This window comes from Podarcis vaucheri (genome assembly GCF_965113315.1).
Source record: "Podarcis vaucheri genome assembly, chromosome: 7".
NCBI lineage: Eukaryota > Metazoa > Chordata > Lepidosauria > Squamata > Lacertidae > Podarcis > Podarcis vaucheri.
In genome coordinates, this window is record NC_138765.1 from 32,047,408 (window position 1) to 32,071,982 (window position 24,575).

A 24,575-nucleotide genomic window follows, 5' to 3' on the forward strand; every position below is an offset into this window, starting at 1 on the left:
ATGCATGCTTACCTTGAAGCAAGTCCCACTGTGTTTGATGCAGCTTTACTTCCTAGTAAGTATGTTTAGGAATGCAACCTTACTCTACCTATTTTGAAAGCGTTACTTGCAAAAGAGAGCCAACTCTCCAAATTACATACCCATCTGCATCAAGCAACTGACTCTGAGTGTCGTCTTCTAGGGAGAACTGGAACTGGAACCTCCCAGCTGTTGGAACTGGGCTTTTCTCTTCAGGAGTAGCATTGTAGAGATCTTGGGAATCCTCTATGGGTAGGGAAGGCTCAGATGCCTTCCCTGAACTCTAAAGCAGAGGAGAAGCAGAACACAGTTATATTCATGAATTAAAAGGCAGACTGTAGCCAAAATTCAAAATAGAAAAATTAAAAATTAAAACTAGAAAAATTAAAAGTACAGGCCAGAACTCTGCAGCTAACAAACTGAAGCAATACAAAATTGGAAACAGTTATAATGTTTGCATACAGAAATTAATCAATTTGCAAAAACTTTGAATTTCTGGACATAAGAAGCAAAGAAAGAAAGGTTTCCCTAAGGCTGCAGAATTAAAGGAAATACATTCTGGTCTCTGCTACTAGCCAGGGGAACAAGAGCATTGGGAGGCTTGTCCTTGGATTCTCATGTCTGATTTTATGTACCGTTGATTCCGGCGCATAAGGCGACTTTTGAACCTCGGAAAATCTTCTCCAAAGTCGGGGGTCACCTTATACAGCGGGTATGGGTGGCGCGGAGCAGAGCCCACCCCCCACTGCTGCTGCAGACGCTCCGAAGCAGCAGTAGTGGGCGGCAGGCTCAGCTCTGTGCCAGGCGGCTTTCTCCCAGCGCAGAGCTGAGCCCGTCCCCCGTTGCTGCCCAGCGTATTGGGCAACTGGGCTTATAAGACGAGCCCCCAAATTGCAGCTGCCAATTTGGGGGGTCATCTAATATGCTCAGTCACCTAATACGCCGGAATCTACAGTATATGGTTGTTTTGTATCTTGCCCTGGGATCTGCTGTACTATGACTACAGAAGATTTAAAAAACAACAGCGCCTGTCTGCAAGCTCACCATTTAAGAAACATGATACAAAAAGGAAAATCGAGTGGAGAGGGATGACGGGGGAAAGCAAATTCAGGCACCAGTTCTTAAAGTTACATATTTGCTCTTCGAGTGACCAGCTACTATTAGTTAAAGATTCAAAAAAAATCAAAATCTGACCTTAGAAGCAGAACTGATGAAGCTTGTTTTGAAAAAGCCGGGAGAAGGAGAGCGGACGACTCCAACGGCAGACAGAAAGTTGCCTCCACGTGCCAGTTGCTTATTACAAGGTTGATAGGAGGGAATCATAGAACCAATCAACTCAAAGCTGCTGTTGTGACTGTTTTCCTTTGCCAGGTTCGGCAGTAAAAACGAATCTTCATCTTCTAAGAGAAGGAAAAAGAAAAGTGAAAAAACCCTACTAATTTTTAGAGGAATTAAAACAACCTGAGCTGGTTATTAGGAGTGAACTAAGCCACATCCCTCTCCATGGAATTTGGGGGAGGGCTGAGGTTCCGCTCAGACCCCAACTATGGGAACTGGTTTATCACTGAGTGCCAAGTGAAATTCATTCACTGGGTCTTCCCCAAATAAAGCTCTGCTAGAGCACAAGTGTGAATCAATCCCACGAAATATCCTGTTTCCAGTAATGGCAAATCTTCAATGTCTCACAGAAAGGGGAAACCACCAATTCATTGAAACAGAAGTCACCAACAAAATGAAACATTTGCAATAACGTAGGGAAACAGCAGAACATTTTCAGAAGTACAAACATGGAATGAGAACAGCTCAAGCTACATAAAACAGCCCACATAAAAACTAAGATCTTCTGCTCACCCCAACGCCCTACAACCTAGTTATGTATAACTCATCCAGCGACTATATCCCATACATCTCTCTCCTAGCTTCACCTCTTATATACACAGCTCTCCACACACTGCTTCATTTCCAGCATGTGAAGATTTGAGCCTTTAAGCAGTCAAGGACTTACAACTTCACATTTTCCTTGCAGCAAATCCAGTGGGGTTCTGATCCACACTTTAGCAGATCGTAAGCCAAGATAGGTTTGCAGCAAGGCATGCAGCAGATCACATCTATCCCAGAGGTGGTTGTTCGACAGACCTTCCCAAAATTTAACCAACCTATGTATCTGTGTATTAAACTTATCTTGTAACTAAAAGAAATATATTGCTAATTTTTGAAGTATATCTATGTTTTGGAAAAATGCTTGCCCCCCATTGAATCATGAAGAGAACAAGCAGAAAGACTTACATATAAAAGTTATCAAGACATATATTTTAGTTACAAGAAAAGCTTAGTTTGTCGTTCAAACGCACAGTATGAAAAAACAGACAGGATAAGAGCATGCCAGCTGCAGATACGCAGGTATATTACCTGGCTTGTGTGATCTTCCCACACCTTCTTCCACCTCAGCTTTTTCACTTGGAAGAGAACACCTGCAAGAAACAGTAACAGCCCAAATGAAGGATAATCATATTTTAAAAGGTAGTAAGGACCACTCCATAAATCAGGGATAGTCAATGTGGTGCCCTCCAGTTGCTATTGGACACACTGGGTGATTGGCTATGCTGGCTCAGTGTTGGATTCCAAAAGCATTTGGAGTTTACCATGTTGGCTAGCCCTGTAATAAAACTAAAGCTTACCCTGTTTTTGAAGAGTTATCCTTGAACAGCAGCAAGGTTGACTCTGTTGAGGAAAGCTTTGGAACAGCAGTGCAGTGCACAAAGTTGGCTGCTCGTTCCTCATCAACCGATTCTTTGTCAGTATCTTTGTCGCTATCTGCAGGGCCTTGCTCTTCCAGCTCCTCATTATCTTCCTCTGCCTCACCAAGGAGATACTCCACCGTCTAGTGGAATATACACACACACATATACCAAATTCCACAGTGAGTGAACTTTTGCTTATGGGTATGCTTAAACACAGATGGTTGTTGGCTTCAAGTGCATACACTTTTACAGCGAACAGTGAAAACTCTTATGAAACCTACGGTTACAAAACAGGGCTTTAAAAAAAGGATTAGGCCAGTTGCTAGGAGACAACAGAAGAACGTTGTCTTCCTGATTTGCCTCTGCGAAGCCCACAAGCATCTGGCTTGGCACTATGGGAAACAAGATGCTGAACTAGATAGACTCTTGATCTAATCCAGCAAAATCCTCATGTTATCTAGACTTCTTTAGTCTCTTCTTTCTGTATATGCAATAAACCAGTTTCTAGCCCTTATAGTTACAGACAACACCTTATAAAGATGGAGCCAGTATCTGCCAAAAGCTCAGACTAAGAAAAGAGGTACAATGAGGGCCACCAGCAGCAAGGATAAAGAAGTGGTTGCTGGTCACAGTTCCCATTACCTACTGCCTGCCCCATCCTTCTTTTGGGATGATAATAATAATAATAATTTATTTATACCCTGCCCATCTGGCTGAGTTTCCCCAGCCACTCTGGGCAGTTTCCAACAGAACACTAAAATACAATAACCTAATAAACTTTATAATAAACAGGGATGCCTTCAGATGTCTTCTAAAAGTTTAGTAGTTATTTTTCTCTTTGACATCTGATGGGAGGGCGTTCCACAGGGCGGGTGCCACTACGGAGAAGGCCCTCTGCCTAGTTCCCTGTAACTTGGCTTCTCGTAGCGAGGGAACCGCCAGAAGGCCCTCGGCGCTGGACCTCAGTGTCCGGGCTGAACGATGGAGGTGGAGACGCTCCTTCAGGTATACTGGCCCGAGGCCGTTAAGGGCATTAAAGGTCAACACCAACACTTTGAATTGTGCTCAGAAACGTACTGGGAGCCAGTGTAGGTCTTTCAAGACCGGTGCTATATGGTCTCGGCGGCCACTCCCAGTCACCAGTCTAGCTGCCACATTCTGGATTAGTTGCAGTTTGCGGGTCACCTTCAAAGGTAGCCCCACATAGAGCGCATTGCAGTAGTCCAAGCAAGAGATAACTAGAGCATGCACCACAGGCGAGACAGTTTGCGGGCAAGTAGGATCTCAGCCTGTGTATCAGATGGAGCTGATAAATAGCTGCCCTGGACACAGAATTGACCTGCACCTCCCTGGACAGCTGTGAGTCTAGAATGACTCCCAGGCTGTGCATCTGGTCCTTCAGGAGCACAGTTACCCCATTCAGGACCAGGTAGTCCTCCACACCTGCCTGCCTCCTGTCCCCCAAAAACAGTACTTCTGTCTTGTCAGGATTCAACCTCAATCTGTTAGCCGCCATCCATCCTCCAACCGCCTCCAGATACTGGTCCAGAAAGCTAACACTTAATTTCTAGAGCAGGTCTATCTCAAACTACTATTCTCCAGTTCAGAAGCCCTTCCTCCTAACATATTGCAAGAGTTATCTCAGCAGTGAAGAATATGTACTTCCTTAAATTCTTTCTTCTTCTTTTCCCAAGTCTAATCCCTAGCATTTAAAAACAGGTGCCAGGACAGAGTCCAAGAACACGTTGAGCCCAGACAGATGCCCTCTTTTGCAGCTGGACATCATGGGTGGCATAAACTCTGCAATAGAGGAATCTTCTGCTACTTGACATTCACAATGTTTTATGATCAGAGGCTGCTCCCTTAGTTTTTGTTTTGGCCCATTTTTATTGCTGTATTTTACAGATTCCAATTATATTAATAATGTACCCCACTTTGATAATTCAGATCATAAACTTGCTTTTCAAGTCTTCTAAATAAATACTATTTTTTTGCAGAACTCCAAAACTTAGATGCAACAGTTGTTGCCTTTTGCTTAATTCATTCTGCCTATAGTAAAATAGCAGAATTGGTCTTGCTAGGGGGGCAGATATGTATATTTAAAGCAAACTAAATTACCGGTTCATCACAACTCTGTCTGGCTTTGCAGTGCTTCATTTCCTTGCAACAGAGCTTCTAAGATACTCTGCTAGTTGATACTCTGCACAGCCATGTCATTCTTGGCCTCGTTTCCTACTTTCTCATATTCAGAGCCCCACTGTGTGGCTTTTGAGAGGTATGGAACAAGGCAAAGTAAGTGGTGGCTCTGCAGGGTTCTGTGGCTACCTGCCTGAATTTCTGTACTTCCTCGGGGGAAATTGCTTCATGATTAAATCATAACAAATTTCTGGCTGCAAAATTGCCAGCAGTAAGGTGGACAAGATAAAAGCCTGTATTTCAATGCCTAGCTGTGTGGGGAGCTGAAGCCACATTTACTTAATTACAATTTTTATTTCAGATCAATTTGGCAAGAGGCCAATATTATACATGGCGCAAATTCCTGAGTCTCATAGTTCCTGGATAGTTTTATGAGAAGTCAGCAATACATTAGAACTTGCTGAAGTAGGCCAAAATAAAATAAAATGTAAAGCAAAATAAAGGAAAGACCTCTTGATTGCCTTCCTCCTCCTCCTCCTCAGATTCATCTGTCATCTCCTCCTCTTCCTCCTCCTCTTCCACCATATCCTCATTATCCAATTTATACAATGCTTGCCGCTTCTGGCGTTCCTCCATCCTGCGGAGCTTCATGACCTCCTGCAGTTGAGCCTTAAGCATTTGTAGCTTTTCACCTGGTAAGCATAAATACGCTAAGATGCACATCTTAACAGACACACAGAAATGTCATTGTCCCAGGCAAACATTTTAATGATGCCACCAACAATTAATTTTAAAAGCAATGGAAGTTTATTTGAAATTGGGGGTGTTCAGGAACTCATGTGCTGACTAAGAGAACCAGCAATTCCAGCTAGGAGAGGAGAAGGAAAGCTTCAGGCTTCTGAGATCTTATTTGCTTTAAGCTAAAAAGGACGACTGGTCCTACCTGAAGCATAGATTTTTGTAGGCGACAAGGGGTTAACTGGGGATACTGTATCATCAAGAGGACAGAGCTACTCATCATGTGGGACTAGGGCTGTCATTCAATTGACTAAAACTTGGACAATTAAGGAAATGTGAGTCAATCAATTAAACCTGTATGAGCAACAAAGATTATTTTAAATTCAGATGAATGCCATTTTGTGTCTTTTTCTAAATGACGCATGCTTGTGTTGCAGTCGGCATCATCTTAGTCAGTTCCCTTTTTTGAAGATGCTACTTGCCATCAGCAGCTTTGAGAATCTACATTTTTTTTTAATGTAAGAAACTAAAAACCTGCTTTCCAATCAAGGGGCACCTTTTTAGTGTATCAAAAATGTTACTGACAAAGTAATCTACATTGGTTGAGCCACCATTGCAGCTCTATTTGTGACAAGCACCCGAGAACTGATGGAAGCATCCCCACCCAATAAACCTTGCCCCTGTGCTCTCTCAAAGCGTACCTGGCTTTGCATGGGTTGCACCCTCCACAGTCTCTGCAGCCAACGTCACTGCCACCACATCTGCTTTCAGCTCCTCCTTGCCCTCATGAGTGGTCTCTTTCCGAATAATATTCAAGCCCACCGTTCGTTCTGCTTTTGGCTTGGTTGTGTAAAGTGCATGCTTCACAAAACGTTCCTTCAAAGCATCTAGTTCTGTTTTGGGGGGGGGGTAGAAAAGAAAACATACTATAATTACTTATTTGTGAAAGACTTCATAGTTTTCATTTTTTTTAAGCCAATTAATCTTACTTCAGCTGGATCTAAAGTTACCTAAAATCAATCAAGTTGGAAAATAAGAGACTTCCTGTTAAGAATTTAACACCATGCCAGCATCTGTTGGGGTTTCTGAAATTTTTGTTGAAAGTGGGAGAAAATAGTTCTCTCGTGAACATGGCACAATTCTGGGGTTAAACCTATGGGCAAAAGTCAAATCTTCTGTCTTTTCACAATTTTTTTTAGTTTTTCTTGCACTAAGATGTCAAAAGTCTTCTCAACTCTTGTTGGGTTTGAGACAATAAAATAGTGCCATCCCTCAAACAGCACCTCAACTGTCAAGAATTAAGGGACACTTTTTAGGACACCTTTGGAAATTAGGAACTGCATCTAGGTAACTGTGATGGCAAGCATTTGAAGAAGCCTTAAGGAGAAGAGCCGTAGCTCAGTGGTAGAGCATCTGCTTTGCATGCAGAAGGTTACAGGTTCAACCCCCAGCATCTCAAGGTAGGGCTGAGAATGTTTCAGATGAACACTGAAAGGCTGCTACCTGTCAGTGTATGTTGTACTTGTGAGAGATTAGGAAACAAAGAAGAGACTGGTACGGAGAGTGCCTCAAACTCAGGAGAAAGAGTCTTTGTCTTTTATGAGTCTAAACGCCATGTCTGCAAGATAACGGCAGGGGTGGAATGCGTATACCTATATTTAGTAACAGTTAAACGGCTAGTGTAGATTGAAATAATGTATTAGAGATGTGTTGAACTCTGATAGGTAGAATGTAAGCCAAGCCTCCTAAAGAGGGGCGGCAGCTGTAGGGATAATAAAAACACTGTGTCTATGCTTCATCGGGGCTCTTCGTATCCACGGGTACGGAGAGTCCGCCTTTGCAAACGCGAACAATAAAAGGGTTATCCTTATATTGAAGTCCTTGGTCTATTTGTCTCCACGAATAACTTCTAACAATTCTTGGCGCCCAACGTGGGGCCTTTGACGCGCTGCCTGAGCGAAATTCGGACCCCGGGTAGGCGCCCCTCCGTTATTGCGGAGTGACTCGGACCGAGTCCCGCCCGGGACGGCGCACAAGGGCTAGAGACAGGACTCAATATATGGGAGGAAAGTATTGAGCTCTTTTTGGCGGTCGGGGACCGCGAGAACCCAGCGGGGACGCCCGCCTGTTCACTAGTCACGAGAAGTGGCGCTGGACTGCATTGGGTGAGTAGTTGAGAAAGAGAAATAAAAATGGATGGGAAGGGGGTGAGAGATTCGTCTCCTGACCTGTTCACTAGTCGCGAGAAGCGGCGCTGGACTGTATTGGGTGAGTAGACGAGGGAGAGGTATTAAAAGGGAAAGGGGGCGAGAGAATCGTCTCTTGAGTGAAAGAGAGGCTCCAAACGGACGCGTGAGTGTGGATCAGGGTTCGGCCCTGACGGGAGGATTAGCTTGCGGTTCCGTCTCTCCCGCGAGGGAAGCGGCCAGGCGATTCCGTGCGATTGTGAGAGAACGTGAATTTGGAGACATTGTGAATAATGGGCAAAAATCAAAGTAAGAGGCAGAAGGAATCCAATGGAAATAATCCCATAGATCCCAATAGTTTATTGGGACAGGTATTGTGCAGTGGAATGAGGAGTATTTAAGGCAATATACTGTCGGCCTGTCAAAGGTCACTATGATTAATTTCTGCAGGGTGGTTTGGCCAAAGTACCCCATAGGGCCAGACGGGACGTATAATTGGAAGCCGGAAGGGGGCAGATTGGGGGGGAGGCAGAGGCACCTGTGTGATGGATTCACAAAACAGGCCGCTGAAAACATTTTACAAGCAGGTTTTTATCCTGTTTCAAAAACCCCTTTTCCCCTCTCCCCCTTCATAGGTTTACATAGAAATGTTTCTCTTGTTCCCTGGCTCTGTTCCCGGAAGAGAGTTTGCAACAAACTAAATGTGCTATTGCCAAGGTCAGTTGGCCTGAGAGCGAAAGGCATTGTTTTAATTCAGCTACCTTTGTTATATAGAAAATGCTTAGCTAAAAGTTTTTTTTTAGCCTTAGAGAAAATGAAAAGTTGCAGCCCTTTAAGTAAATAATGACTTGTTGCACTATTATTTTCACTAAAGCACAAGGATGGAGGAGCAGCCTGACTAGCCCCCCACACACACACACACCTTGCACGAGACTGGCAAATAGTAATGAATTATAATCCTTTGCAGTTGTGGCTCTTGAGGGAAAGAAAAAAAAGAAGAAGAAGAAGAACCTGTGCTCCATTTCTACTTGTTAGGTATTTAAGACCACCTGGGGACAAGTGGCGTGTTGGAAGATGCTTTTGAAAAGTGTAAGCTAAAGTTGTGATTTATTGTAGCATCTTGGGGGGGGAATCTTAAGTGGGAGAAGTGTTTGGATACAGTTCTGGTAGCCTGAAAAGCCGCCTTCTCTTAGACTCAAGGTGTGAGGGATTTCTTCCATGAGGTGGTGTGTGTTTTGTGTGTTGACGATACCCTGTAGAAGACTCTGGAATTATAGTGCAGGCAAGGTTGTGGCTCATTATCTTAAACAGAGCATTTTATGGGTCAAAGAAGCAATATATAATTTGCATGTGCTATTATTTTTCCTCCCTTGTGATATTTGTCAGGCGTTAAATGCTTCCAACTGTACAGAAGCCTGTTATTTTCCGCCCTAAATTTTATTCAGAAAGGCACACAAGTCAAGAACATTGTAGTCTTGACTAAAGGTAAACACAGAGTCTGACACCTGCAGATAAAAGTGCAGCCTGCTGCAAAATAAATAAAATGAATGCTATTGATTGCTTTGGCAGCACAAGCCAAACTTAAATACAATTTGTTTAATTACAACAAAAATGAAGTTTTATGAAGTAGTATACTTCATCTTTGTAGAAGATTTTATGTGTTGTGTGCTGGTAAGTAAAATCCCACCACGTTTGTATAATTTTGCTCAATTATCAGAGCAGCTAAGAGGGAAAATGAGCCCGGAAGGGGACGAGGAAATTATCCCCAGACCCCCGGAATCATTTGCTATAGATGCAACAAACCGGGTCACTTCGCACGGGAGTGTCGAAGTCCAAGAGCTCAAGTGCAAGAACGGGCCAATGCAGAGAGGGGAAGTCAGCCCCAAGGACAAAACAGGACAAATGAGGAGACAGGGATTGAAGAATTGTTTAGTTTATATGAATAGGGAATCTCCGGCTCAACCGTAGGGGCCCGGAATGAGCCACTGGTGAATTTATGCGAAGGGCCCCTTAAAAAAAAATCACTGATCTTTTTGGTAGACTCTGGAGCTACGCGGTCATCGGTTTGTATACCTATCCCCGGGGTAGGAAAAACAACCTCAAATCTGAAAGTGGTGGGAGTGAGCGGTGTGGCAAAAGAAGTTGTACAGTTGGAAGAAACTGTAATAATGAGAGGTGACCGGGTAGTGGAGGGATCACTGCTGTTTATACCAGAATCAGGAATAAATTTATTGGGAAGGGATTTGATGATAGGACTGGGTTTTCAGTTAGTAGACTTAGACCAGGGAATCCCCATGTACCTCTTAAAGGAGGAAGACGAGGGACAAATAGACCCAACAGTTCGGGCAGACGGCAAGACAGTAGGAAGATTAGATATAGTCCCCATTAAAATCACAGTGAAACCGGGGATCACCCAGTCCTGGACCCCTCAATACCCCATGACACGTAAGGGGCGGGTGGGATTGCAACCAGTAGTGGATGGATTGTTGGAGCAGGGGTTGCTAGAACCTACCATGTCAACTGATTGGGAGAACTGGGAGTAAAAGTGTCTAAAGAAAAATTGCAATTCATTCAGAGAAGGGTGAAGTATCTGGGACACCTGTTAGAGGGGGAAATTAGACCCTGAAAGAGTGAAAGGGATTTTAGAATTACAACCCCCAAGAAATAAGACAGACGTGAGGAGGATGTTGGGATTATTGGGATATGGTAAGGCTGTGGATTGACCAATATGCAAAGATGGTCCAATTTTTGAATTAAAAACTTGTAGGAGACGGAAAGGTGGCCTGGGACAAAGAGGATGAGGCAAGATGGGAGGGAATAATAATAATAAAAAAGGTATTGGCCGGAGCTCCAGTTCTGGCATTGCCTAACCTACAACAACCATTCCATCTGTATGTGACGATCAGTTCTCAGACTGCTGTGGGGGTATTGGCCCAGAAAAGAGGGGGGCGGTATCAGCCTGTTGCCTATCTCAGTAAGACTTTGGAACCTGTAGTAAAGGCATGGCCCACGTGTATTCAGGCGGTGGCTGCCGCGGCTATGCTAGTGGTTGAGAGTAGAAAATTGACGTTCGGTGGGGCCTTGATAGTTCATAGATAGCCCCCATCAGATATCCACAGTAATGACAGGGGCGGCCTCTACCTGGATGACCAATGGGCGTCTGGTAAAATATGAAACTATTTTGAGAACGAGTCCCAACATTACTTTGGGGACTGATCGCAATCTGAACCTGGCTGAGTTTCTAATTGGAGAAAGGAAAGAATGGGAGCCGGATGAACACGACTGTGTAGAGACTATAGAACTAATGTCAAAAGTCAGGGAGGATTTGATGGAAACGCCGTTGGCAACAGGGGAAAGATGGTACACTGATGGTTCAAGTTATGTAGAAAAAGGGAGGAGGAAATCAGGGTATGTTGTCATAGAATCATAGAATCATAGAGTTGGAAGAGACCACAAGGGCCATCGAGTCCAACCCCCTGCCAAGCAGGAAGAAGATGGGGAGATTCTTGAAAGTGGGGCCCTGCCGGCAACCTGGTCAGCTCAGAAATGTGAAATCATGGCCCTAACACGGGCCCTCGAGTTGGAAAAAGGGTTGGAGGTAACGATATGGACAGACTCCTGATACGCATGGGGCGTGGTCCACACCTTTGGTAGAAAGTGGCGAGACCGAGGGTATATTAAGGCAGATGGAAAACAGATAGAACATATGGCACTGTTAGAAAGATTATTGGATGCCCTTACCGGACCTGAAAAGGTCGCGGTGGTACATGTTTCAGCCCATACTAAGGGAACAAGTCCTGAAGAGGTGGGGAACAGGTGGGCTGATCTCAGGGCAAAAGAGGCAGCTAGAGGTATTCCTAATGATGCGATGGTCCAACAATACACCCTGAAGGTACCTGTTTTGATGAAAGCTGATACAAAAAAATCTGGTTTTTACCCCCCCAAGAAATTGAGTATGTGACTAAGGAGGGATGGGAGAAGATAGATAATGAATGGAAAACCCCGGAAGGGCAAGTAGTATTACCAAAAACCCTAATGATGGGAGTTTTAGAAAAGGTACATGAAAGCGGGCATTTTGGGACCGAGGCTATGGTCAATATGGTAAAATCCTTATATTGGAGTAAGGACATGTGGCCTATGGCACATTCCATAGCTTGGAAGTGTTTAATATGTCAAAAGGTAAACAAGACTAGAGCCAAAAAGACCGAGAAAGGAGGGAGACCATTAGCAGTATGGCCCTTTCAGAGGGTACAGGTAGATTTCACGGAACTGCCAGAGAGGGGGGGGGGAAATATCTATTGGTATTTAAGGATCATCTCACGGGGTGGGTGGAGGCCTTCCCAAGTAGAAGAGCAACTGCGCAGGTAGTCACCAAGGCCATTCTAGAACACATAGTCCCCCGATTCGGTGTAGTTGAGGCAATAGATTCAGATAGGGGTACCCACTTCACCCAGAGGGTGTTGCAAGAAGTAATGGCAACCCTGGGAATTAAATGGGACCTCCACACCCCTTGGCACCCTGAGAGCAGTGGAAAGGTAGAAAGGGCGAATGCTGAAATTAAGAAGCATTTGACTAAATTATATCTGGAGAATGGGCTACCTTGGACGAAGAATCTCCCCCTGGCTTTGCTACGAATGCGAATAGCACCTAGAAAAGACCTAGGAGTATCCCCCTTCGAACTGATGATGGGGAGACTTTATTTGGCCCAGTTGGGTCAACCTTTGGTGGAATTTAAGGATCTGTTCCTAAGAAAATATTTGCAGTCACTTTCCCAGTCCTTATTGTCTCTTCATAGACGCGGCGTTCTGGTTCAGCGTCCCCCACTGTTGGAACACCAACACTCATTCCAGCCTGGTGACCGGGTCCTGATAAAAGCGTGGAAGGCGGAGAAGCTTCACCCTGCTTGGGAAGGTCCATTTCAAGTGCTGCTTACCACGGAATCGGCAGTAAGGACCAGAGAGCACGGGTGGACTTACTATCACAGAGTCAAGAAAGCTCCGCAGGACTGGACAATATCCGCTGATCCAGTCAACCCGTTGAAGGTGACGCTTATAAATCAGGGAACCAGGAACCAAGACAGGCTCGGATGTTGACACAATTTCCTTAATGTGCCTGTTTTGTACTTGCAAGTGCTTTTATGAGTGTTGTTGCTGTGCTCATTGTGAGTGTTGTGTGTTATGTGTGCACTGCACGGAACAGTGTAACATAGTTTTTATAGAGGACATTGTATTCCGATATTGTGTTATTACCCTGGGAGGGGAGGTCCGTTGTAGCCTAACAAGAACCCCTACGGTAGTACAAGCCCTTGAACAATTGAGACGAAAATCAGAATGAGAGGGACTATAGTAAGAGTTAGGTTTTTTTGGCCATAGGAATAATTACAAGCGTAGCGAAAGATCAAAATTGTAGCCAGTGCATTCAAATCACCAAAACTGGAAATAGGGTTACCCGAACCTTAATGTATTATAATGTTGCTCCGGAGTGCGTAGAAAAATTAGACCCTTGCGTTCATAACCAAACCCAGTATTTCAGATGCAGAACTAAAGACAACAAAACTAAGTGCTATGAGCCCCTGGCAGTGGGGCCCATTACGTCCAGTATATATGTGTATGGGTATAAGGGAGAAACAGCAAACAAAGCCGGAGAAAGAGCATACATGTTTAAACTGCCCTACGTGAGTTTGAGGCAAAGTATCGAAAAGAGGGGGGATTGTGAGAGATTAGGAAACAAAGAAGAGACTGGTACGGAGAGTGCCTCAAACTCAGGAGAAAGAGTCTTTGTCTTTTATGAGTCTAAACGCCATGTCTGCAAGATAACGGCAGGGGTGGAATGCGTATACCTATATTTAGTAACAGTTAAACGGCTAGTGTAGATTGAAATAATGTATTAGAGATGTGTTGAACTCTGATAGGTAGAATGTAAGCCAAGCCTCCTAAAGAGGGGCGGCAGCTGTAGGGATAATAAAAACACTGTGTCTATGCTTCATCGGGGCTCTTCGTATCCACGGGTACGGAGAGTCCGCCTTTGCAAACGCGAACAATAAAAGGGTTATCCTTATATTGAAGTCCTTGGTCTATTTGTCTCCACGAATAACTTCTAACATACTGAACTAGATGGCAAGTTCTTGTGTTCCTAATGGAAGAGTGCCGATTTATGTTTTTTACTGCTATGTGTCACAATTATTAATACTGGGTGGGCGGGCAGACTTGTGAAAAAGTGCCCTTGCTTAAATATGAGCGAGAGACTTAACTAAACCATGCTAAGTGAATATCCTACGGAGGCCTAAAAACAACCTGATTTAAGCAAAGCATGTCACAATTCTAGACACATTACACAGAAACAAATGATTTCAATATCCAAAGTGGCAGATAGCACCTGACCGTTGAACGCAAACGTTTTAGGAGAAGATACCATGGAAGAATGAAACAATGCAAACTTCCCTAGCAATTCCCTTTTCAATCTTTTGTCATATAAGCAGTAGCAAGCAAATAAGAATCACAACATAACAAGATACTAGATGCTGGTACCACACCTCTGTTAGATTCCGGCTCATCAAGATTAATAAACGAATCATCCCCGGAACACAGCCTAGGCTTGATTGTCAGGTCTACTCCCAGCTCCCGAAGCCGATCTAGCTTGGACTTCTTTGTTTTTTCAGCAGGAGCTAACAACACTGCTTCCTGTGGCTGCACAATGTCTTTGGGCTTCCCACCCAGTTCTGAAGATTGCTCCTCCACTTGCTCAAGTAAGTTTTCTTCCACGTCATTCTCTTCTGATTTGATGCATTCTGCAGGGATTTGATCAGGCTTTTCTTGCTTTCCAGAACTCAGCTCCTCCTTAAGGCACTCGATTTTGGAATCACTGCCCTGTTCATTTTCCTCAAGACAATGTTTTGCCAAATTTCCCACTTTGCCAGTAGAAGTTTCATCTGTGCTGACAGAAGCAGGGTTCAAGGAGGCCGAAGCTTGCAGATCAAGCCCTGCTGCCAATACTCTCCCTGCTGGTTGGTTAAATTGTCCTCTCCAACTCTCACTGCAATCGATTCCTGGGTTCTTTGGAACAGCACTTTCTTCATCCAGACTAGGCTGATATTTAGTTGATCTGTCGGGGGGGGGGGGGGAATACAAGTTAGATCACTACCAATCTTAAACTTGTTCATTACAGAAAATGAAGAAATCAGTCTAAGGGCAGAATGCAGTATTTTGCCTATTTATCCTTGAATAAAGGGAGCGGGGAGAGAATTACTGAAGAATGATTACAGTTTATTTTGCACAATATATTTGGATTTTGCTAGTCAATGGGAAAAGCTTGAACTGGGCAGCATGTTGTAACCCTGAACTTGACGTCTGGAAAATCTTAATCACCCTTCTGGCTTCTGAAAACTGAACAGGCATATTTTCACAGCTATGCAGTCTTGAAACTTTTTTATTTTAATGAAACCCAGAGTTTCTAAGAAGATTAATTCTGTTAAAATCCTGGGAAATCTCTAAGACATTTTATATCTACTGTTTTTTAATTTTTACTGTTACTACGATAATTGTTTTTGTTTCTAATGTTTTTGATCTGTTTTATATTTGTTTTATGATTCTTTTGTAAGCTATCTTGAAAAACTAGATTAATGAAATTATGATTTTAAAAAGATGAATTCTGCATCCAGTCCTATTCTATAACAGCACTACTGCAACACCTACAGATGCCTGAAAAGAAACAAGTTAGCAGCAAGCTTGACTTACTTTAGCAAAGCCATAGCACTTCCCTGGAAGGCAGGACGAGGTTTGCGCTTGAAGAATTCATGGACACTTTTGGCTTCTGGTAGGTGATATGGGAGAGGGATGTTGGCTTCTACCAGAAAAGAAACAAAGGGATTAAACTGGTCTGTGTGGATACAATGAAGGAAAGTTTTGAACAGTATGGCCTTGGTTTAACTTTTAATGATAAAAACACAAAAATCTTAAAAGGAACATATGAAGCTGTTTTATACCAAGTCAGACCATTGCTCTAGCAAGCACAGTAAGGTAAAGGGACCCCTGACCGTTAGGTCCAGTCGTGACCAACTCTGAGGTTGCAGCACTCATCTCGCTTTATTGGCTGAGGGAACCGGTGTACAGCTTCCAGATCATGTGGCCAGCAAGACTAAGCCGCTTCTGGTGAGCCAGAGCAGCACACAGAAACGCCGTTTACCTTCCCGCCAGAGCAGCACCTATTTATCTACTTGCACTTTGAAGTGCTTTTGAACTGCTAGGTTGGCAGGAGCAGGGACCGAGCAATGGGCGCTCACCGCGTCACGGGGATTCGAACCACCGACCTTCTGATCAGCAAGCCCTAGGCTCAGTGGTTTAACCCACAGTGCCACCCGCATCCCAGCAAGCACAGTTCTGCCTAGCAAATGAATCTCCAAGGTCTGTGGCAAAGATAGGTCTACATTCTGTTGACAGTTCCTTTAAGGTATTTTTAAACTGGGTGATACCATCGTTTAAGAGAACCTGGAACCTTCTACATGCATACAGAATCTTGCAAAACGTTTTGAAATCTTACCTCTGACAAGCCGCTGAGTCTCGCTGTGCAGCTGTTTGATGGCTTCCTTACCCAGCCTGGCTGCCTTCCGCTCCTTAACAAAAATGAAAAGACAGCTTTGAGCAAACATGTGGCTTAGACACAATTAAAAGTTAGGCATACTCAGGATGGAAGATAAGGTGCTGTACCATACAAAAAAGTGAGATAGAAACAAAACTAAAAGTGAATAGCTGTGGGTGTCATTTTTAGGTTCCCTCAATAGACATTCCTCATATTCATCCATCTTGTTTGTCGTGTTCACTCCAAGAACCAGTATTAGTGGGAGAGGCAATTCGATTTAACATGCCAAAAGAAACTTTTGTACAGACTATTGCTTAAAGAAATACCAAATATTTATTTCTGGGGTTAATTTCTGTCTAGCTCACTGGGACACTGTGCTTTGAAGGTGCTCCAATGCAGTACTTTTGGAATCTTCCTATAACCCTCTCCACTTGAATTCCACAAATGTGGCAGCACTTTAAAGGCTCTGCCTCTAGTTACCACCCAACTAGAATTTGGGATCATCCAGTAAAACTGATCCAGTAAAACTGCAATAAGTTCAGGTAAACAAAAACAAATACTTTGTATGGTTTCCTTGGATGGTTTAGCATTACTCACCTTCCGTTTTTTCACTTTCTCTTTCCCTGCAGCTTTTATCAACTCTAGAGACTCTTCATCTTGAAGAAGGGGATCCTCTTCCTCTAAGCCATTCTCAAAGAGGTCTTTATCAGCCAGCAGACACCCACTGTCATTGAAAGAAAACCTCTCACTATCCTCCTGGCCCAAGAAAGGTAGAATACAGGAAACAATTAGCAGTTGCTACCTCCCCCCCCCCCTTTCCTATATAAATAGAAAGGAAATCCATTTTTTCAACTGCATACTAAAAGTTCACAGTAAAGCCAACCACAGGCGACCACCCTCCACTCATGTGGAAGTTACATTTCGGGGCCCCACACACATAGGACAAAATCATGTACGTGGGAAGCACCTGTTTTTTCCTGCTCTCCAGCTCTCTCTTCAATCCAAACCAAATATCTAGAGTTGAAGCTCTGGAGCCTGCTGGAGGTCGCCTTGGAAAGTGGCTGATACTGCTACTACTGCAGGGAGACTGAGCAACCTAAACAAAGCCCTGCTGAGCCTCTCTTCAGGGCTTCCTCCGCCCTCACTGACATCATCTTTAGGATCCGGAGATGGTTTCCTTATAAGCCATGGTATGATTCCATTTTATTTTATTATTTTATTTATTTCCCGGTACCACATGTATACGTGATCACGCGTGAGTCGATTGCACGTAAAAGTGGAGAGACGCCTGTAGTGCAAGGCCCCATGCTATACCATGCACCACAGCAGAAATGGGGCATCTCTGGCCCTCCAGATACAACTCTCATCATTCCTGACAACCAGTCACACTGGCTGAGGCTGATAGAAGTAGAAAGTACAAAAACATCTATAGCACCACATGCTTCCCATCCTATTTGCATTCGAACCCTGACCCAGTTTAGACAAACAACTTAACATGCAATAAAACTGTCCATGGCCTGTACTGCTTCACACTGAGCAAAGGATTATATGTTGTGGGTAAGCATTCAATCAATGTTTATACATGGAAAATCAGCACGTCAAGAGAAGCCTACATTAGATTACTCCTACCCATCACATTTTCTATATAAAAGTGGTGGTGTGTGTGAGATAAGGTTTTTTTTAGAATAGAGGGGAACATTCAATTATGCAATGGCCATCTGTCCTCTAAAGTGACACGAAAACAAGAACAGTTGCATGGTGAGCTACTTATCTAGACTGTGCCTTATTCTCTCCTGTTTTAGCAGCAAGTTGGATTACCATACCATAATGCTATAGCTGACATTCAAGTTTAACAGTGCAGCTGGTGAGACACATGTGTACATGCCAGTCAATGCAACATGAGGCATGAATCACAAAATGTAAATACATCACTTGGCATTAGACTGGACTTTACCTTGGGTGCACACAATGATTCCATCAAAGCCCAATCCCTTAAAATGTTCTTCTCATTCCCATCATACCTTCCCTTCTTCTCCCTCTCCTTTCTTTATGAGATCTCTAATAGCTTTCATTTTTTTCTCTTTCTCCTTCCTCCTTTTCCTTGGGGCACCCTTTTCTTTTTCAATAATTTCCTTCATGCAATGAATTCTGTGGTTCTTGTGCTTTTTCCCAGAGTTCTCCAACTTATGTTCAGGCAAGCCAAGCTCTGGATACATTCCAAGGTTCTTATTATGGAACAAGTTGTCCACTTCATCATCATCACTGTCTTGCAGAGCCTGGCAGATTAGGTTGGATTTCTTCTCCTTAGCAGCAAATGTATCACCATTTTCCTCCATGCTTTCCATATCCCCAGTTGCAGCCTCCAATTTCTCAGGAGCCAGGTCTTCTCTTTCACTGTCACTGTCTGGGAGGATCTTCTTACATTTGACTCTCTTACTCACATATATCTCTTCATCAGAATCTGTCAAAAATATAAGTTTCACATATTTATGGCATGCACCCCTTTTTTAAACACACACATATTTTAAAAGCAGTTAAACTTATTTCTTACCCACTTTTCCTCACTTGAAATATTGCAGATTCAGTTACATACTGCAGTTAAAGATAAGCAACACTGAATTCAATGTAATTTAATTGAACTTTATTGTGCAATTTAGCTCCTGTAGGCTCTATTTCCCCCCTGCTCTGGTAACAACCCACAAACTACTACAGCTCATAGGAGTGTAAGGACCAGGTGTGTGCATGTAATTATTTCCTTCTTAAATCGGCTTCAGCTGTTCAGTTCTATTGTTTTCCACTTTGGAATATACTAAGAAATATTTATTATTTTTAAAATCAGTTTCAGGAAAGCAGACCCGATATTAAAATGGTTTTCAAAACTTTGTGGGAGAGAGGGGTAGGAAGGGAGGTGTCAGATATGCATGGAGGAGCTCCTATGAAAAATGGATTAACTTACTGTGTGCATGATGTTGGGTAAATTATATATGTGCCACATTTATATATATGTTAGAGATATTTACTGTTGCATAGGACATTTCTTTGAAATAATGGAATGACCTCTGTAATGCCCTTTTGTTTTTAAAGACAGTAAATTACTGACCTTCATCATCAACAGATGCAACTCCTTTGTTTATCTGTGCTGGAGAGGTCATTTCACAGCTTCCCTGTCCGCTGTCTGAATCGCTGTCAGACGCTTCCTGAGATTTCAGATCCTCGACACCCAACAGAATCTGTAAGGCACAAACATTTATAAGTATGACAAAAGAGACAAACACATGTAAATGTTTTGATAATGGAATTTTAAAATAGAAGCCAACTCCAGCACCATTCACCTCCCAACTGCAAAGAAAATGACATTGGACGCTTAGGAGCAGAGTTCTTCAGGGTTCCATTATCTAATGTCTGCATGGCAAGATAGCCCAGAGAGTGAATCTGGCATGATTAACACAACAGTGACATGCTTCTCTTTTAAAAATCAGAACCAGAAACTGCTGCATGGTACATTTATCAAACTCAGCATGCTTAACAGACTGCATAGTAGAAGTTCCCACGGATGTAAGTTTCACAGTAGTGTAAGGATCAAAGTTATACAAAGCAGGCATGGGAGAGAGCTCACTGGGTGACCGTGGGCCAGTCACTACCTCTCAGCCTAACCGACCTCACAGGGCTGTTGAGGGGAATTAAACGAGGAGGGGGTAGGACCATGAAATGGATGAAAATGTGAGATATGAAGGCAATGAATGAATAACGAAACAAAACAAATTAAAAGCACACATACACAAGTCTGAAACAGTAGCAGTGCATTCCCCCTCCGAGGACCATGCACTATTTCAAAGACATTGGGGGGCCCCAGGACACCCGAGGTTAGCCGCAATGTATGCTGGGAGTTGTAGTTCTTGCCCCCTTAGGTGGTTCCCGCGGGGCCGCCGACAGCCGCCAAGGCAAATGTCCTCCGTTCTCCCCTCGCACCGCCAGCCGCTGACTGGAGGCAGTTCCCAGGCGTGAGCTAAATCTAAACTGGACTCACCTCAGTCGCCGCCGCCATGGCGCCCGACGCCGACGAACGAAAAGCGCCAAAGCCTCCCTCGCGCCTCCGAATTCGAGTCTTCCCGCTCTTGCTGAGAGTTTGCCCCCCGCTCCTCAGACCTTAGCCAATCGCAACTTGGCTCCGCCCACACGCTGGTTGTCATCCTGGCACGAACCAATTGAGAGGCAGGATTTCCTCCGCGGCACCGCCCCTACGTAGCCTGCGTTAACGCCTCTCCCTTCGCGTCGCAGAAGGAACATAGAGATAAAATACTACAGAATGGCCAAATTCTGAAAACAAGGCACTTCCCTGTCCCTTTTGGTTTGTTTTTTTCTTTCTTTCCTGCGGGGGTTTTCTCTCCAGCCCACAATAAATAAAAGAGCGCGCGTGGGGTGGTGGGGGTGTAATATCCATATTGCAGATGGGTGGTGTTTGTCGCGAAAATGGCTAACCACAACCCTTCAGTTTAGTTCATTGTCATGTGCGGGGGAGGACTGAGAGCGTAGCATGCAACAGCTGCGCAAACAACAACCCTGCAGTATAGTCCAGTGTTAAAATATTGTTGCTGTTATTGTTTTTAATTTAATATAGCAAAAAAAATCCGCCGCGGTTGCAACGCGGAGCAAGCTACTTAAATCTACCCCTTTCAACGCAAAAAACCACCCACTCAGAGCTCAACAGTACTGTACTCAGAAGCTCTGTGTGCTGATGCACACATTGATGCTCCCTTCGTGCATCAACATAGGTTGCATTTTCAGATGTTTAAAACTCCACTCCACACACAACTTTTTCCACATAAAAATAAGACTTGAGTGTGAAAGGGCGTGAATTGTTGTTAACTTCGCTGTTAGGGTTTAATGCTGTTGCCTAATCGTAGCTATGCTAAAATAAAATATTTCTCCACTGATTTCTATGGGAAGCAATCGCTTCCTCAACAGTAGATACAAGCCTATGTCATGCCTGGATACGTAGCGTCCAGCCTCTCTGATGGTCGTATGCCATGTTCTCTATAGCAATGAATCCTCCAAGTGTGGTTTATGCTTTCCCATGTAATGCTGGCTGTACCTGGACCCTTTGTGGGAAAGTAGGCTCAGGGCCAGCCCAGGGTTTTTGTGGAACCCTTTCAGCTTCTTCTTCCTCTAATCACAACCTTTTCCTTTGCCCTCACTCACCCCGCTCCTTAAAACTAAGACTAAAATACTGCTTTTTGATGCATTTTCCCTCAAACCAGCTCTCATCCAATTTAAAATCACAAGCCACTGTTAAGCTGAGACGCATACAGCTGTTCTGCATGTGCAGATGGCAGAGCATGCACAGGTGAAGGCTTCCTCAAACAGGAATGGGGTGCAGGATTGCAGGTGCTGGAAAACAAATTGGGTAATGTTTATCAGATCAGGTGAAGACATAGCAAGTACAAATGTGATTTAAAACTCGGGGGGGGGGAGCAGTGTGTGGACCTCACTGTGTTATAAGCGCTAATGTGTATGTAGCCATAGTAAGTAATGCATTTGCCTGGCCCAGGATTGGATCAAAGCTTCAGGAAACCTCCCCAGGGGAAACTACCATCTGATGGGCCTGGCCTGGGCTATTTAGTGCTAAAGGGGGGGCGGGATAATAATAAATAAGATGATATACTAATTCATTCCAAACCTAGACATATCTGCTCAGAAAGATTAAAAATCTCACTTGTGTTCTTTATTTAACAAACATCTCTTGGAAGAAAATTCTATTATTATTATTCTTTGTTAATTTATGCACTACAAAATATCAAGAAATTTTGTTAAAAAAACACCTCTAAACACCCATACTAAGCTGGCCCTGAAAAAGATGACACCTTAATAGTGTGAGTGCAGTCCAAGATTTACGAAGTATTTTGTACACTGAAAAAATACATGTAAATAATAGCCATCTGCATTATTGCTATTATTTATTTATACAAAAACTGAAATAAGAACTGGCTACACCAAACCAGAGAAGCACAATGATTTCCACTTACTGGTATCTTTTTGATATGACCATGATTAGCAGAAGATGACAGATGTCTCAAAGGGCAGCCTTCCCCAACTGCATACCCTCCAGAAGTTTTGGACTGCAACTCCTATTAGACTCAGGCAGTATTGCCAATGAACAGGGATTATATGACTTGTAGTCCCTTCCCCACCCGCCAAAAAGGGTGGGGGAGAGAGAAAGTGAAGTTCGGCAAGAGAATAAAAAGAGGGATAGAGTCTCCCACACAGATATTAGCAGTAGGGGATAAAATGTGCTGAATCCTTTCTCTCTCTTTTGAGGGAAATTATGTGTTCTAAGAGTGGTTTGGGAAGGGGCATAGAGAATGAGAAGGGAATGAGAATGAGAAGCTAGAGAGGGAAAGAAACAGGTGCTCATTGGACTCATGGGTAAAGTTTCCTGTTGTTTAGGTGTGGTGCTTTTGCTGAAATAGGTATAGGGGTAGTCTGCTTCCCTACATCCTTACCACCAACATTTAATCCACAGTTATTTCCCTAAGAGACGTGAGGGGGTGAAAAATTGTTTGTATATATTTCTGAGGGATCTCCTTACAATACACCTGTCCATTCACTCTGGTCATCCATGGGGACCCTCATTGTAGTGCTGCACGTGCCGCACGCTCAGTATATGGTAGTCTGGATCAGGTCCTTTAGCTCAGTGGCACTTGACCTATGGAAGATTCCACCCATTGAGGTCAGACATGCACCAGCCCTGTTTAGATTTTGGTGAATTCTAAAAACCTTGTTCCGTCAGTCTTTCCCCAAAAGTAATTTGTGGGCAATTTTGATGCTTTTTGATAATTACATATCTTATTTTTATCTGCTTTTATTTTTTATTATTGTACACCACTATGTTAGTGGTTATTAACTCTCCTAATAAATAAAATAAATAAATGTCATCCTGAGTAACACTTCTGCAACAGCTTAGGCAATGAAAATCTTGCACCTGCACAACATAATCTCTCTGTCTACTGGCTGCTTGAGCCACTGACAAGCAATAGCATGCTTGCTGCTACAAATGTCAACCATATTTTGGTGCATTTGGGCACACCCTAATTTCTTTTTATAGCCATGTGCCAAATTGGTTATGAATTCTCCTAATGTGCCAAGTTGGAACATATAAAGCCACTGGCACTGCCCTGACCTCAAAACCAAGGCGTGTGATGGGAATTGGATCCTTTAGCAGATTTCCATGTTGCCAATGATCCCGATGAGTCATCAGGCCTGTGTTGATTCAAGGAAAAAATAGGTATACAAATAAGTCTGGGGCAAGTACTCTTTGGTTACAAAAGCCCCAGCAGAGATATAAAATCACAAAATATGCAGCAAAGTAAAGATTGCTGATCAGAAGGTTGGCGGTTCGAATCCCCGCGACGGGGTGAGCTCCCGTTGTTCGGTCCCTGCTCCTGCCAACCTAGCAGTTCAAAAGCACACCAAAGTGCAAGTAGATAAATAAGTACCACTCCGGAGGGAAGGTAAACTGCATTTCCGTGCGCTGCTCTGGTTCGCTAGAAGCGGCTTAGTCGTGCTAGCCACATGACCCGGAAGCTGTACACCGGCTCCCTCGGCCAATAAGGCAAGATGAGTGCCGCAACCCCAGAGTCAGTCACGACTGGACCTAATGGTCTGGGGTCCCTTTACCTTTACCTAGAATATACAAGGAGTAAGGGAGGGGTGTGTCTCTGTTTCCATGCCTGTTACCTGTGCAGTAGTTTGTGGCATACTGAAGAGCAGCAAACATAGGAGCCAACTCCCAGTGACCAAGGGGTCTTCACCCCCAATAAAACGTTTGAGGAAGCTGCCCAGTTGATGAGCATTGCCATTCAAATTGTGTGTGTGCACCACGTCATGTGACTATTATGTGGGGTGGAGCTGACTTTCCTTCATTGGAGGTTTTTAGGCAAAGTTTGGATAGCCAGAGATTCTTTAGCTGTGATTCTTGCATTGCAAGGGGTTGGACTAGATGACTTCTGAGATCCCTTCCAACTCTTCAGTTCTTTGATTCAGTACCATAAGGTGCACTTCTGCAAACTACAGATAATAATGTGTGTCACTCTGTAAGAGAAATTCCAATATTAGGTACAAATTCAGTACACACCAGCAGATGCCACACATGAACTCAGTTGCACCACCAGGAGTCATAGCTGTC

The 24,575-nt window shown here is 43.7% G+C and overlaps 1 protein-coding gene across 1 annotated transcript in view; it reads right to left on the reverse strand.

Annotated features, from left to right (window-relative positions):
• CLSPN (claspin) overlaps positions 1-20,563 on the reverse strand; it is a 39,587-nt gene extending 19,024 nt beyond the window's left edge. Inside the window, exons 1-13 of the mRNA XM_082233344.1 lie at positions 20,421-20,563; positions 19,494-19,623; positions 18,415-18,854; positions 16,991-17,149; positions 16,355-16,427; positions 15,553-15,661; positions 14,352-14,920; positions 6,335-6,526; positions 5,406-5,587; positions 2,697-2,899; positions 2,428-2,489; positions 1,213-1,418; positions 141-301 (exon numbers count right to left, since the gene is read on the reverse strand). Of these exons, the coding sequence (XP_082089470.1) occupies positions 141-301; positions 1,213-1,418; positions 2,428-2,489; positions 2,697-2,899; positions 5,406-5,587; positions 6,335-6,526; positions 14,352-14,920; positions 15,553-15,661; positions 16,355-16,427; positions 16,991-17,149; positions 18,415-18,854; positions 19,494-19,623; positions 20,421-20,438 (2,504 nt within the window). The 5' untranslated portion in view covers positions 20,439-20,563. The remainder of the gene's footprint in view (positions 1-140; positions 302-1,212; positions 1,419-2,427; positions 2,490-2,696; positions 2,900-5,405; positions 5,588-6,334; positions 6,527-14,351; positions 14,921-15,552; positions 15,662-16,354; positions 16,428-16,990; positions 17,150-18,414; positions 18,855-19,493; positions 19,624-20,420) is intronic.
• Positions 20,564-24,575: the final 4,012 nt, after the last annotated feature.